The sequence below is a fragment of the Corvus kubaryi genome, unplaced genomic scaffold (genome assembly GCF_017639235.1).
Source record: "Corvus kubaryi isolate FWS band 111438036 unplaced genomic scaffold, C.kubaryi_AGA036_p1.0 37334, whole genome shotgun sequence".
Classification (NCBI taxonomy): domain Eukaryota; kingdom Metazoa; phylum Chordata; class Aves; order Passeriformes; family Corvidae; genus Corvus; species Corvus kubaryi.
The window spans coordinates 6636818-6652402 of NW_024581108.1; the positions used below are offsets into that span (position 1 = coordinate 6636818).

Below are 15585 nucleotides of genomic sequence, written 5' to 3' on the forward strand. Positions count from 1 at the left end.
ATTATATTTTAAAACTATCAACATTGCTTTTCTTAAAGAAGATACACACCTATGCTTTTCTTATAAATACCTTGTGAACAGACTGGCTTCTGTCTTGTTTTCAAACCCTTTTTACTATAAATGGAAATGTATTAAATTCCTTTCCAGTTCAATCACATATGCTTGGCCAGCTCACAGAAATTAGAGCAGTGACAGATCTAGCCAGTCTTCATCATCCTTGATGTTGGGTAGTATATTTTCTGGAGTACTGTCAGGTCTAGTTTGCAAAGGAACCAGCTATCAGGCTTTCAAATCTTCTCTTGGAAGATTATTCTGCAACCCAGTGAATCACACGGTCTGACTTCTGCTGAAGAAATGGCTCCCCAAAGGAACTCGGCTTCATTTATTTTGGATCTATCCCAAACTAATGGATTATTTGAAGACATGAAATGTTTTCCTTTAATGAAATGAATTTCGTAAATTAAAAGTGCAAATGGTCCCCAAATATGTTGGCTTGGAGGCTTCACGCATCCTTTCAGAACATGTTAATTTAGTGTCCTTTTAGGTGTTTGATCAGAAAGACTAGTTTTCTGAAAAATGCAGAAAGATTATTATTTTTATGTTTAATTTTACGTTTATTGTTTGTGGGGTATGCCCAGCCCCTGCCCTGGAGAAACGTCTGCTGAGATACGGAGATTGCTCAGTCTCCCAGCAGAACTCCCCTGGAAAGGCAACCACTTCAGTTACGGCGAGAAGAAGACAAACCCAGAATCCTCAGGGAGACCCTATGCAGATCCTTTGTAGCCCATTGGCCCTTACCCTCTGATACCCACCCCCTGTATCCCTATAAAGCCAGCCCCCTGCCCCAGTGAGGGCAGAGAGAGTCCATCCCTGGCCTCCCCTTCACCAACTAATAAAGCTACCTTGTGAGGAACAGCCACACGAGCCTCTCGTCTCTCTCCCTGGTCTGGCCTGGAGGCTGCCCTGCAGAGCTGAGCTGGAATCACGAGCTGATATCACTAAAGAGCTGACAGCCTCTGCACGGGCCCTCCTGCCAGCAGCTGAGGGAAAACACCGGGCCTCGGGAAGACGATTCCTTTTGGGACCATCTCTCCAGACCAGTCACAGCTTCCTCAGTCAGAGCTACTGACCCCACACCAGCTGTCATAAATTGTTATCTTTAGAACTGCAGTTAACTAATTTAGCAGATATTAAAAATAGTGATTTCCTAGCTCTCTTTTTCTTTGCATAGATATGTAGATGTTTTATATAAGGGAGTAACATAATAAAGAACCTTAAGGGTCTTAACCTCCTTTTGGAACAGGATGTCTTTGGAAACCGAAGATAATGTTCTTATCTCCTTTTATCTCCTTGATTTTGTCACTTTTATGAACAATATAAGGACTATATGGTAGAAGAGGCCATCCTTTAAAAGCTGTAACTTTCCTTCTGTCCTAAGGTTGACATTTTCTATTTAATTTTTTCTATTACTGCAGCTGACTTTTAAAACTCATTTTGCTTGGCATCCCTTATTTTATTGCGTTTTATAAAGTGTTAGTGAGCCTAGAATATTTCAAAGTCATCTTTGCCTCTTTAGCTTGTACATGACTTAGCATAATCTTTAGGAAATGGAAAAATTGAGCTTATGACTGTTTTTTGGTTCAGGATTTAGATTATTAATTATTTAAATTTGGAAATGTAAAGCAAAAAATGCTAAAATCTACATTTTGGAATGGGAGGTTAGGTTTTTAGAGTATGGATAGTAGAAGAATTAGTTTCCAAAGTAAGGTTTCCTTCAGAATATTTAAGTTATTTCCCAGTTCAAATAGGCCTTGCATGCTGCTGATCTTCTGCTTCTAAAATTCATCTGATGAAGAAAACAGTTCATCTCTTTAATTGGAATTGCATGATGATCTGGTAGTGTAATAGAATCACTCTGGTAAAGAAAGCATGAGGTCATAATGGAAACACTTTGTCCCATCAAAAAGTAGCAGGTTTTATTCTTCCTTTCATTTGCAAGAAAATAGTCATATGCAATATTCATTACAGGAATGGCTGTTTAGTAACTATTGGTGGTCTTACAAGAGAAGAAAGAAAAGCAAGAGGAAGAAAATTGCATCACATCTGAAGAATGTGTTACCTGATGTCTCTTAGCTGAAATCCCTCGCCAGGTTTAACCTATTATTTATTTTGAAATTCTAGATCCTTTCTCCTGTATATTCAAGAGTCTACTTATTACTTTTCCTTTGATTAGTAGTGCAACTATGATAGACATCTGTGAACTCCCCTACTTCTGTGAACTAATAGCAGGGCCTGGGTTTTGCATTTCCAGAATGCTAAGGAACTTTTCTAAATGTTTGTTGAGCTCAAACTGAGTGGATCAAACCCCTGTCTCTGGTCATCTGATAAAGGTGACCTTCCGGTTGTGTATCTCCAGAAAAAGAAGGGATATGTGCTACATATCCAGTCTTAACTGTTAATGGCAGGGTAAGTGTGAGTTGCCAGCTTCACAGCAGGTGACTAAAGCCATTAAATCTGTCCCTGGTGTTTGTAAATCTAGTCTTCATTTGCCTGACTAGTCCTTCACTAGTCCTGTTGTCCTTTATTAGAAACAGGGAACAGCCTTCATCAGGTTGAATTATCATTCTGTGAGTAAATCATATTTCTAAAGTGCAACTTTACATCAGTTAGGGATGTAGAGGTGCATTCCTCCATCTGGACAGACTGTGCCTCGGGAAATACACCTGGAAGATTTTGCATCTATATTTAACTCTTTGCAGCAGGACCCATGGGGTTCAGTACAAAACATATTCTCTGTTTATTGGCTGGTGTGAAAGATGAGGGTTGCTGGACTTCCAGAAAGAAATGTTGGGAAAGGAAGGATTCCTAAGAATAAGGTTTATCTTGTAGACAGTTTTTATCTTGTGACATATTTTCACTTGCCCTCCTTGCATCTGTGGGACTACAAAGTACTGCGATTTCAAAATTACTTGAATATGGTTTTGGCACAGTGGCAACATGCCCTAGCTTGTAAGTTCAAGAATTTTCATAATACCCCTCTGATACTCTGCTCTTAAAGTGGAAGATCTTCACCTGCTTGGCAGTAATCTGATTCCAGCATGGAAACTGTCATTCCCCCTTTCTCATCCATCCCTGTTCTTTCTGTGTGCCTGCATATCAGCACAGCCAAAATATACTGTTCTATTTGTGATCACATTTTGCATATAAAGAAAGTTTCACTTTCTTTAACAGAAATGAGTGAAGCACAATACCCAAAACTATTTTCTGTGTGATTGTGCATGATGCAATAGATCTGTCCACATACTTGTACTATTTTGTATGTTTTCTAGTTCTCGTTCATAAATGTCTGACTTTTTGACTAGACCTCTTAGCATAAATATCAGCTTATTCACTTCTTTCTTTTTTAATACTAGCATAACTGGTCTACAATGCTTACTAAAAAGGAATCTATGTGTCTGTAAGTTACTAAAACAAACTCCTAACAGCATATTTAAACTTAAATCTGGCTAATGACATGGTAATTCTCTCAAAAATGTTACTCCACTTATCTCTTAAGATATTGGTTATTATTTAACAGAGGTGGTGTCTTTTGCTTGGGTTCCAATAAAAATTGCATAGCAGAGTGTTTGATTCATGTTGTTTGGCTGAGGAAGCTTTTGAAAGTATGTAATTGGTTACCGCTGTTAGGGTGGAATGATTGAATTTTGAGAGGTATATTCCACTGAGTGCTTTTTTTTTTCTTGTAGATAAACCTAGTTTGTGTAGACTTCTTGAGAGAAGATAAGCAAATCACTTGCAGACATTTTTATAATTTCCAAAGATATAGTGCAATTTCAATGCTATTCTGTAACTATTTCAAAAAGTCTGGTTTCACCCATGTGGTTCTTCCTTTACTTCCTTTTTGTGGCTGCTTGTGGTCTCCTAGAAGCTTGTCATTGCGTTTTCTTCTTTGGGTGGCAGTGGCACACTTCTTTAGAGACAAGCTGTATTGAGTTGCAGTTCCAGAACTGCACAAGACAGAAATGCTTTTGTGCATCAACAGACCTCTACATTTGTCATTGCTGATGGTGAGGCCCATATAGGGCCAGTTATAGGTCAAACATGTTTCATTGACTTCACTGGGATTAGGACTGAATTTTAATTGGCTGAACAGGGAAAGAATAATCACATATTACTTACCTTGGTTAAGTCTAAAGTGCTGCTGGTTTTGAAAAGTATAAATAGTATCAACTTTTTTTGGTAATGCAAAAGATACCACTGATGAAATCAAAGCATTGCTTACATTATATGAGGCAGATATAAAGTGCACATATACTTCACAAAGAGGATATTCTCCACCTAAAATGGTATCTTGTTATTTAAATGTCATTTGAAGTGCTCTTATTAATGTGCAATATAGTTTTGAATGAGTACCAAAAGTATGTTACATCCTTCTTATATGTTTATCAAATCTCATGACTAGCCAGTTTATATATGCATGGGTAGAAATAATCAAAAGGACAATCAAGCAAAAAGCATCTGCCTTCTGAAAGATAATCTGTGTCTTCTTTTTAAGAAAAGCTGCTGATCATAGTAAGACTCTGAGGAGTCATAGGAGTAAAGTAAAAGAAAGCCATGTAAAAGGATTTTTAAGTGATTAAGGGCCTTTCAGCATTAGTCTTATACTTGCTGAGGAAATCAACTTCTATGCATTAAAATCATAAGTAAAAAATTGTATCAAAAAGCATTGCCAGAGGAAACAGTTAAACCAGAGTTTTGATCAGATAGTAGAATATAGTTTGGAATATGGAGATCTATTTTAATCTCATATATAATTTCTTCTAAAATGTCCATCTCTTTCTGATAATGGTCACATCTATGAATCCTCAGACTCATTTGCAAGTGTAATGTACCGATTCTCTCTCTCGTCAATGTAATGAAACAAACGGTATTGTCCTCATTTTACAGACAATGATGCTGACTTGAAACAAGAGAGAGGAGATTTCAGAAGGGACAAGTTCACATGAGGCACATTAGAATATTTCTTCCTAAAGGGAAAGCACACACTTGTCCAGACTCTGGACACAATTCTGCCTTCTTTTGGCTCCCTGGGCATATAAAGAGAACTGGTAGCAACAAGGAGACTGCTTTACTTTACTAGACCAACCAGTTCTTGTAGCTTCAAGCATGGTAGGACAAAAAGATAGTTTAAAGCTGCTCTTTCTTCTCAGCTGGGGTGAGTTGCGCTTGGTGCGCATAATATGGAGACCAGTATCTGCTTGGCACAGCCAAGAGTACAGCTCAGGAGTTCCTGGCTCCCTAGATTGGGCTCAGAACACTACACAAGCCAATTCTAAAGCTGCTTGCTCTTGTAAAACTTTATTGTGCCAAATCTTCATTTGATAAGAATTATAGAAACAGATCTGTGGAGCAATTTACCGAAGCTGAATCTGAAATGAAATTGCAGCGGTGAGGCATTTGCTCAGGAAATTTATACCATGGAGCTGCCCTGGTTTTCAAACACAACATCTAACAAGAGGAAGATAGCCATGTTTACTTGTGAGCTGTGGCCTCTTTCCTCTATCTGACATTATTTATTCATGTCAGATATTGGCGTCTCTGCTCTTCTGGTCACCTGAAAAAATTACAGGTAAAAGAGGCATTATTAAAATTTAAATAAATACATAGTTTCAAAAGATCTGTTGGTGCTCCCAGTAATCAAAATTATACTAGATTCTTCTTTGCAGTCCAATAAAAGAGAGGCTTTTTCCTGGCATTACTACTTACTTTTTTACTACTTTTGTACTGTGCTTTGAAAGAAATAAGAAATTGTGAGGTTTTTTCCCCAAATGAATAATTACATTGAATTGTTCATACTACCTTTTGTTAAACTTTATTCCTAAGTAAAGGTTGAGATACTTTCCAGTATTGCTAATCTAGTTTGCTACCACTAACATGGGAATGCCTGATATTTTTCCATTTGCAATGTAGTACACACCAGAAGATTTTATCGAATATGACTATGAGTATGGGGATGCAGATTATAAAGAAACTGATTCTGTAACAGAGGGACTCCCACTGTTTGAAGAGACAGTAGCACAAACAGAGGTAACAGAATCTGATCTGTTTGTTGTGTGGTGTCCAGCTGTCCCCTACCATATGGTTTGTCAATTTGTGCCTTCTGTATATAAACTTAATGCTTTCCTCTCACTCATTTCTTTACTTTGTAGCTGTAACCCTTGCTTTCAGTTAGAGATGGAAGGTCTCACAGCTGACAGCATTCATCTTGCATTTGGTTACCATTCTTTCACTCACCCTTTCTCATATTTCTTTTCATTTTATTTATGTTTTCCCATTCCATCTTTCATAACGTTTGCAGAAAAAGAAAGCCATGGTCAAAAAGAAGAAGAGGACAGTGGCCGCTAGCTCAAAGGACAAACCTCAAAAGGCCACAACAAAAAAATCTGAAAAATATGCATCCAAGAAGAAGAAAAGTTATCAAGCAGCAGCAAAAGGCAAACTAGGGGTAAAGGTAGCCAAGAAATAATCAAGATCTTTCCCAGACCAAGACTGGAAGATCTTTGATAATAAGAAAAAAATTTACCTAACCCCACTAGATGAATACATCTGGCTAATACCATAACCTGAATAACAGCAAAACCTCTTGAATTTTTCATATGGGATTTTTTTTAATAATGTCCTTTTTTTTCTCATATTAGGCCAACGTTATTGATGGATTTCAAGATTATAGCATAGCTGAAAATGACTATGGACCCCAGACAGAAGCTCCCTCCAGAACTACTGAAGCAAATGAGGTAGTAAGAAGTCTCAAGAAAATACTTGTCCCACCAGCTGTCAGTCATTAAAAAAGTACAAATGCATTTTAAAAGGATGGATTTCTATGTCCAAGTTACAAACTCTACCAGCACTTAGTGTGATTTTATGCTTTCTCAGCCAATATAAGAAGCTACAGTTTTCTTGGGCAGAACTCGCATTAATTCTGTAGAGATCTGCTGAATCTTCACTCTGCAGAGTGCGTGATTCTGGAAATAATTCAGTGATACACGGTGTGGGAACGTAGTTTTGCTGCTTTCAGTGTGGATGTGAATGGAGCTATGTCTAGCATAAACTAGGTTAGCTATTAGACATAGTCCCCCTAATAGGAAGTGGAGTCTCTAATTTTTCCTGTAATTTTTAAGATGCAGCATAAAAAGAACCTAAGACAAGACAAAGCATGGCTACCACCATAGCAGCATATGGAAGCTGAGTCAGAAACCTTTGTTTTCTTTTCATAGTTCTTCAGCTACCAAAACCAAATTATTTGATTTTTACTTGTTCTATTCAAAAGAAACATTATATTTTGAACTGTCGAAAAAGATAAAATTATTATTTTGACTTATGTCAGAAAACACATTTCCAGAAAGCCACAATAACCGGTCTAAACATTATTTTGTTAAAATTACTGCACCTAAGACAGTGCTGCATTAATATGTTTGCATATTAATTAATGCTAGTGTTAGAAAAATGATGGCAGATTTTAAGAAATATTGTTCTCATTTTTCTTTTACCTTTTCCTTTCATAATTAAGATTGTTGCTTAAAAGATGTACAAAACTCCCCCTCTCCCCTTCCCCTGAATATTTGAAAAGAGAAAAAGAGTCCCCATTTGTTCTATGGTTTTTCTCCTATGTATCTTAGAAAGTGAAGGTGAATTAAGGTATGTTTTACTCATTTTGCTGTAAAGCATTCTTACATTCAGTCTCATGTTTGCTTCTCACAAGTTGATCAACAGATGTATCTAAATTATTCAGTTTCCTGGGCAATTTTAAGCTGATTGTACAATAGTAGAGGTGCAATGAGGTAGATTCAAAGTGCTAAATGCTCTCCTTGGTGACAGCATTGCTTCATAAAGGTAAAATTTGGCTTAGAATTGGTTCAGATCTGTGTTTATTCCAGCTGTAAGGCAAAGTCATACTCTTGTAACTAATGGAATTTGGCAATTGTTAAATCAGAATCTGGCCTTCTATTTTAACTGCAATATATTTCAGTATCGTTATTAGATCAAGATTTTTTAATTACACTGGATGTTGATTAGCTTCTGAATATTTTCAAGATCATACTACTTCATATTGTCTGATCATTTAGAACATCATTTTGTATTAGCAGTATCTGAACTTCTATTTCTTTCAAAATTACCCTGTCAAAAGACCTCTGTAATAGAATAAAGCAATCCTCCTTTATTTCACAAATGGTTTTGTACATCTCAAATATAGCATTCTTTTAAACTGCTTTAGTGCTTTTAAGTTGTTTGCTTGGTTTGACAGCTTACATACTTTAAGATGAAAGCTTAGATTTCAGAAATATTAAAATTAATCTGAATTGTACTGGAAATTTGACTCAGACAAAAAATACGTGAATTACCATGACACAGACGAGTCATGGCTTTTACTGATAAATAAACTTCAAAATCATTAACAAGAGAAAAGAAGTTTAGCTCAGCATTGGTATTTATAGACAGAAAATAATGAAAAAGGCTGGGCTTAACTAAAGTGATGCTTGCACCTCCTCCACATTGCTGTTGTAAAAAGATCTGGACTTATTCACTGCTTATTGCATATGTTCATTCATGAATGCTTGTAAGAGTGAAACCAAGCAGCGAAATTCAGCTATATTTGGCACTAAAGTAACATTACGCAAGCAGTACACATAATACTGGATATATTGAACTCAGTGGTTTTGGAAATAAAAACCAAAGCATATGAAAACATTACTTCTTTGTACTACTTATACAAAGATCTTTTAATTACTCTGAAAGGCTGAACTTCCATTCCTTCAGACTCTAATTAAAAGACAATATGCTGTAGTTCTACTGTTCTTTCTTCTTTTGACAAGTCATCATGGTGGATCAGCGTATGCTTACATTGCTTTACTAACAATAACCCACATATTCCTCCTATTCCCAAATCTTTGCTACTGATACGAATAGCAAAATCCTGTTGAAGAAGTATTTGCTGAAGAATACATAACTGGAGAGGATTATGATAAAAAAACTGAGGCAACTGAATATGGAAGCAGAGGAGTAGACCCCAGTGAATCTGATCTGCTGGTAGATGGAGATTTAGGAGAATATGATTTTTATGAATATAAAGAATATGAAGACAAACCAACTGATTCCACTAATGAGGAGTTTGGTCCAGGTGTTCCTGCAGAGACCGATATCACAGAAACAAGCGTAAGTGGACTGGAGGCATAATGCAGATTAATTTAATTTAGTAATTCTTTTATAATTACACAGTCTCAGAACTGCACATACCTTGATCCAGAGTTCCTTGTACATATTAGATATGTTCTTATTTCCGATAGCCTTTGGATCAAGGCCATCCTCTTGTTTTAGTAATCTTGAACTTTTTATCTTTATTAAATGTAAGATTTTTTGTCTCATTTGCTGAAGGGAGTAAGGGAGGGCTGAAGATGGGAGGTAAAGGAAAGAGGAGGTGGAATTAAAAAGTAAATGTTAAAATGAACAGTTTTAAAAATCTTTCTAAACTAGAGCTAAAGCTGGAAAGAACTTAAGTTCTAATGCAGGTACAAGTGCTGTAATTAATATTTTTATATGGTTACCTTAAGAAATTGATATGCGTATAAGTGTCTAGAATCCCATGGCTTTTGCTGCTTTCCAAGAAGAAAATTCATAAGTGGGAAAGATAAGGCCTGAAGCCTTCCTTGAAAATAAGCTTAGTTAATGGTGACAGATTTATGGTCTTGCAGAAGTGATTTAACAGCTCAGTTTATATAAAGAAAGATAGGATGACATGGTGGATCCTGTGAATCATGCTCTTCATTCTGAGTTTTATAGCTCTCTTTCCCTCTAACTTAATCACAGGCTAAACAGCAAGGTTTAAACTTTCCTTTAGTTGTGCCAAGGTCCTTGTTTACCAGTTTATCAGCTGCAGAAGCTGCAAAGAAAACTAATATGGCTAAGACTGGAAGGAAAAAAAATCCCATTTGGATTTTTTAGTTAGGAAGACCTTGAATATAGTAGAAAAAGAGAATTTTGTTTGCACGATTTGCTCAGTCTTATCTTTATTTTCTCCTCACAAAGTCAAAACTTCAGTTTACAAAGGATCCAAGAAATAACAGCAAATGCTGTGAGGTTGCTTTTCCCTGCCAACCTTGAAACCCATCCTTCTGTATTTCGTTTACTGCTCCTTTCTAAACCCTGTTGGGGTCATTGTATTTTTTAATGATCTTTATCTGTGCCATGTGATACAAGTGTACTCTTTTCCTTCTAGCCCAGATGGGGACACTGTGGCAGAATGACACAGAAAAGGTCGGATTATCCGTGAAGCAAAGAGCCCATAAGGCACCATTTGTGCCTGCATTAAGCAAATGGCTGTGTAGACTCTATCCCCTGGTGTAAATTTCAACTTAAAATGCCTTGATACAAAGCTGAAGGAGTCAGGAATCTTGAATTAGAACACAGGCTCTGGTCTGTGCAAGCTTATTACAGTTCTCATCTGCTGAACCAGAGATATGTCATTTTCCTTTGACATGTGGATGTATTTAGAATAACTGAAGTTCTACCTATGATAAAAAAAGCAAGATGAGAAATACTCAATATCTGGGAACTTTCAAAAAGGGGAAATATTTCCAAAGATGGAGACCCTGATGTAATTTTTTTACTAGTAATTTATATTAATGTAATAAAACATGATTGTCTATACCTCTTGCTAGTTGATTTTTATGAACTACCAATGGGTTTATGAACATCATTACTAGTGAGATCTGTGCCTTTATAAATCAATGCAAAATGAATGTCCATGAATCTAAGTCTCTGTTTTTCCATTCCGAAATATTTCATATTGAAATACTGTAACATTATCCTTACTATTCTTACTAATCCCCAGCTATTTTAGAGTAAATGTTGAATCACTCTACTGAAATAATAAAAAAAAAGCATTTCAAATTTTAAACTGATCAGAACTGAATTTCTAGTGGATATGTTAGCAATGAAGAGAGGTACTTCCGAAGAAAAATACAATATCTCATGGTTTGAAAAAAAAATCAGGTTTGTTTTTCTTTGTTTGAAACTTGAATCTGTTTCTTCCATTAGTATGTGTTATTGACATACTGTTTTAGGTACTTCTGCTACCTTAATCCTGAACCCAAAACTTCCTGTTGAGCTGGTCCTCAAAGAACTTGGCAGTTGATGCTAATTCATGTAGGGAGGAGGCATAATTGGTTATCCATGAAATAGTCTGTAGTGTTCACAGTGGCACTTAGCTCCCTTCTCATTTATGCCATGAAATCACAGACCCTTCTCAGATTGCTTTACATGTTGTGGATGTCTAGTGAATGAAATTAGGAGTTTGAAAGGTACTGTCCATACTGGACCAAAGGATCTTTCTTTCCATCTTACTGTAGGCTGCTAAGTTCGTAAACCCATGGAGAATAATTGTTAACTGCCAAGAAGATTTCCAATCAAATAAGAAAAGAAACAATGTTGTGACTTGCACACGGAAGTTTAAGATTCTAATACCAAAGTCCTAATGTAAAGCATGGCATACACACTCATGGGATGCACATCTCATTCAAAAAGTGCAAATTAACAATATCCAATAATTGAGAAAGCGTGCATACAGTTTTTGCATTTTCATTTCTCATGTATTAAATATTTTTGATTTATATTATTTGTACCTGTGATGTATTTTTTATAGCACAGGCCAGTTCCAGCTTTAGCTTTCAGTTACAGGTTGCTGCAATTCTTTATTGTACCAGGTCCTTAGACCTTATACTTATTTCCATTTTTGGCGTTGTTTTTACTGGCCAGGTGACAGGACATGGAGCTTATGGAGAAAAAGGCCAAAAGGGAGAACCAGCTGTGATTGAACCTGTAAGTACAAATGCCAGGAAGTTTTTCTGTAGTACTGTATAACATCTACCCACTGTTAATGCATCATTATCAAACACTGTTGTTCATGATAGGATGACAGCATCCACATTGTCCATGATCTCTGAAACAGTCCCTGTAATGTGGATGGTATAAAGTGATTACCAACAGTGGTCTGTTCCAGCTACTCCTTCGGTTACACGAAGGACGAACCACATATTCCTTAAAAAAGGAGAATCTTCTTGTGCAGAGGAAAACAGAGCATTGATCTGATCTTCAGGGCATCTAGTAACTACACCTTGGACAGATCTACCCAGATAACTTTCAGCTTAGGCACAGGTAATACTGTCACTACAGGTTTCATCAAGGGCAAGGAAGTCTTCCTCACCGTTAATGTCACGCAACAATTCAGATTCTCATTCTAGTTACTGTAGAGAGAAGATTCCTGGAAAAGTTTATCAAAACACTAAGAAATGTTCAGTAGTTCTGCTAAAAAGATTTTTTATGTTTTTCTACAAAATAATGAATTTAATGTTGTCTTTCATCCACCCCTAGGGTATGCTCATTGAAGGACCACCGGGACCAAGAGGACCTGCTGTAAGTGGATTAATCACAATTTCCTTTATTGCATTTGATGTATCCACTGTGCTTTTCTATTTATGAGTTAACACAATGTTGGTCTTATTATGGTTCCCAAATGTATATCAGACTTAGCAGTTTTAGAAGGGAATAGAAAAGAACCATCTCTAGCCTTTTCAGTGACAGCATACTACAAGCTGAGGGCACATGAAAACCAAAGTTTTGAATGTTGACTATAAATCTTTGTAAAAAAACCAATATGCTGCCTAATAAATTATTTTATCCAAATATGTGCTCATCATAACTTTCCAGAGAAAAAATAGTTCGGAAGTCTGCAAGCAGTCAGCATAATTATGTCATTCTTTTTCTATAGGGTCTTACAGGTCCCCCAGGTCTACAAGGTCCTGTTGGTCCTCCAGGTGACCCTGGTGAAAGGGTAAGTCAACAAACAGATTATCCCATGCATTCATGAGATACCTTGCACTAATTGCTAGAAGGGTGAGGTAGATCCTGATCTGAAATAGATCCACATAAGTTAGAAACATCAGTAGAACTGAGGCTGATTCATTCAGCTAAGCAAATCAACTGAGAATCTGGACAAACATTTTTTAGGGGTAGAAATATGTGCTGTAAATACACGAAGAGGTTCTCATTTGTTTGTCTTTTTCTGTTTTGATGTGTTTTGAAATATACTAAAGTAATAGATACAAACATTTCATATGAATTTGATTGAATTTTTAAAAAATCAATATGGCCTCAGTTATGTACAAATATAGAGAAAAACAAGCTTTGCAGAATCAAAACATGTGGGAATATTGAAAGTGATGGACAATATTAGATTGTCTTGGAAGGATTTATTTGCCATATTAAATAATATATGGCTTGACAAACCTATCCAGTCATGAAACTAGTTAAAATTTAGGCTGTTGTTTTAGTCTTCACATTCTTGTAAGCCTTTTCTTACTGCCACCACCAACACAATTTTAAAACAGCCTAAACATACTTATTTGAGGAAAATATGCTACTGAAAGACTTTCCTGTGTTTTGTGAGAGATAATTTACTGATGAATCCAGCATGTTCATGCTGTATTTATGTATACATGATGTTGAGAAGATGCTATCACTTCACTGTATAATGAGATAATATTAAAATCCCAACAATGCTTTATTTGCTAGTAAGTCAGCATCCACACTTCTTTCATATTTCTGTCCTGTAGATTAACTAAATATTCCAGAATTTGAAGTTATAAAATGGGAATTTTAACACACAGTAATGGAATAACTACCAACAGTACTTAGAGTTGCAACTGGCTGCTTACTGAATTCATCATAAGGAAATTCTTGACTGAGCACGTCATGTGCCGGTCATGGACCAGACATGACACAAATATATAATTGCAGCAATTAGGCTGGAAGGAGAATGGATTGAGAGCAGCCCTGCAGAGAAGGACTTGGGGGTGTTGGTGGACAAGAAGCTTGACATGACCCAGTAACATACACTTGCAGCCAACCGTATCCTGGCTGCATGAAAGAAGCGTGACCAGCAAGTCAAGGGAGATGGTTCTGCCCCTCTGCCACTCTTGTGTGCCTCTTCTATGAAGACATGCTGAGCTGGGGGGGAAGGCTGTAAGAAAGGTGGAGAGAGACTTTTTACAAGGGCTCATAGTGATAGGACTAGGGGGAAGGTTTTTAAATGGAAAGAGAGCAGGTTTAGATTAGATATTGGGAAGAAATTCCTTATGCTGACAGTGGTGAGGCCCTGTAACAGGCTGCCCAGATGGCTGCACCATCCCTGGAAGTGTTCAAGGCAGGGTTGGATGGGGCTTTGAGCTACCTGCTCTAGTGAAGGGTGTCCCTGCCCAGGGCAGGGAGGTTGAAACTAGATCTTTAAGGTCTTTTCCAAGCTATTTTGTGAGTGTAAATTTATGTAAGTGACTCAAAAGGTTTATCTTACATAACTATCTTTTTGTTCTCATCTTTTTTCTCTCACGTCTTTTTTCTCTTAGGGTCCACCTGGTCGCCCTGGTCTTCCTGGTGCTGATGGTTTAGCAGGTCCCCCAGGTACCATGTTAATGTTGCCGGTAAGTTATGGTTACAGGGTAAGCAGCCTATGAAAAGTGCAAGTGTCCTTCAAGAAATGTATAGGTATTTTCTTTTTTCATCCAATTTTGTCTGTGGAATGAGAGAAGGATATAACATTTCTTTTATGGTGTAAGCATTTGAAATTCATTTATATGGTGCCTTCTTTTTTCCTAAAAAACCCCATATGCTTTAGCTCCTGCATGGCTGCCAGATTGGAACCTACATTAATGAATGACAGACACTGAAAACCACCTTATATTTTTAACAGTAACTATATTTTGCTACTATATGTCCTAAACAACGAGTTTACTGTTGTACAGAGGGCCCGTGCTCCCAACAGGCTTGTGCGCTTTCAAGTCTCATTGACATGGAGGTTTTTAAGTATTCCATGCTTAAAATTGGACTTCAGTGTCCTCTTTGAAGCGTCAGTGCATCCTTTGAATAGAAATATATGCACATAGCCAGCTCTGCTCCCACTGGAGTCAAAGCAAAACACCATCTGTTTTAGCAGGTGGAGGAACAAGCCCAAAGCTGTTAAAGTATCTTGTAGCACTGGGATACGAAGAGAGCTGTGTGCTTGGAATTAATTATTCCTAACTGTGCGTATGGATGCAAAAGATCCATGTCAACTCTGGGCATGAGCAAACTGGACAAACTGCTGTGGGCAGTGCAAGATTCATGGCCCTGACACCCAGAGTGCCAATGCCATACCTTTGCAAAGCTGCATTTCTTGTTGCAGCCTAGCATTTCTGCAGCATTGCAAAGCCTTTGCCAGCAGCTTCATGAGCAATAACAGTCCAGGAGCACAGGAATGAGCACTTAAATTTTTATTTTGTAACTTATTTTGAAATTGTCAGAAATTACAGAAAACTGTTTTATTTTAGATATCAAACATTTTTCAAATTTGTGTCTGCCTTGAATTAAATTGCTTTTTTAATGTGGGTAGCTACCAATGTATAGAGAATTAATGAATTTTGGTACATATTTTTATTGAAATTTTTCAGGCAATCAAAGTGTATTTTTGGCCTCCTTTTTAAATAAACAAGCGAACAAATG

The 15585-nt window shown here is 37.0% G+C and overlaps 1 protein-coding gene across 2 annotated transcripts in view; it reads left to right on the forward strand.

Moving 5' to 3' along the window:
* The window catches only part of COL11A1 (collagen type XI alpha 1 chain), a 133000-nt gene that overhangs the window by 40491 nt on the left and 76924 nt on the right, over window positions 1–15585 (forward strand). The window contains exons 6-12 of one of the 2 annotated variants that reach the window (XM_042029996.1): window positions 5971–6087; window positions 6699–6794; window positions 8965–9210; window positions 11809–11871; window positions 12424–12465; window positions 12821–12883; window positions 14454–14528. In XM_042029996.1, the coding sequence (XP_041885930.1) occupies window positions 5971–6087; window positions 6699–6794; window positions 8965–9210; window positions 11809–11871; window positions 12424–12465; window positions 12821–12883; window positions 14454–14528 (702 nt within the window). The remainder of the gene's footprint in view (window positions 1–5970; window positions 6088–6698; window positions 6795–8964; window positions 9211–11808; window positions 11872–12423; window positions 12466–12820; window positions 12884–14453; window positions 14529–15585) is intronic. The other variant, XM_042029997.1, reaches the window with a different exon arrangement.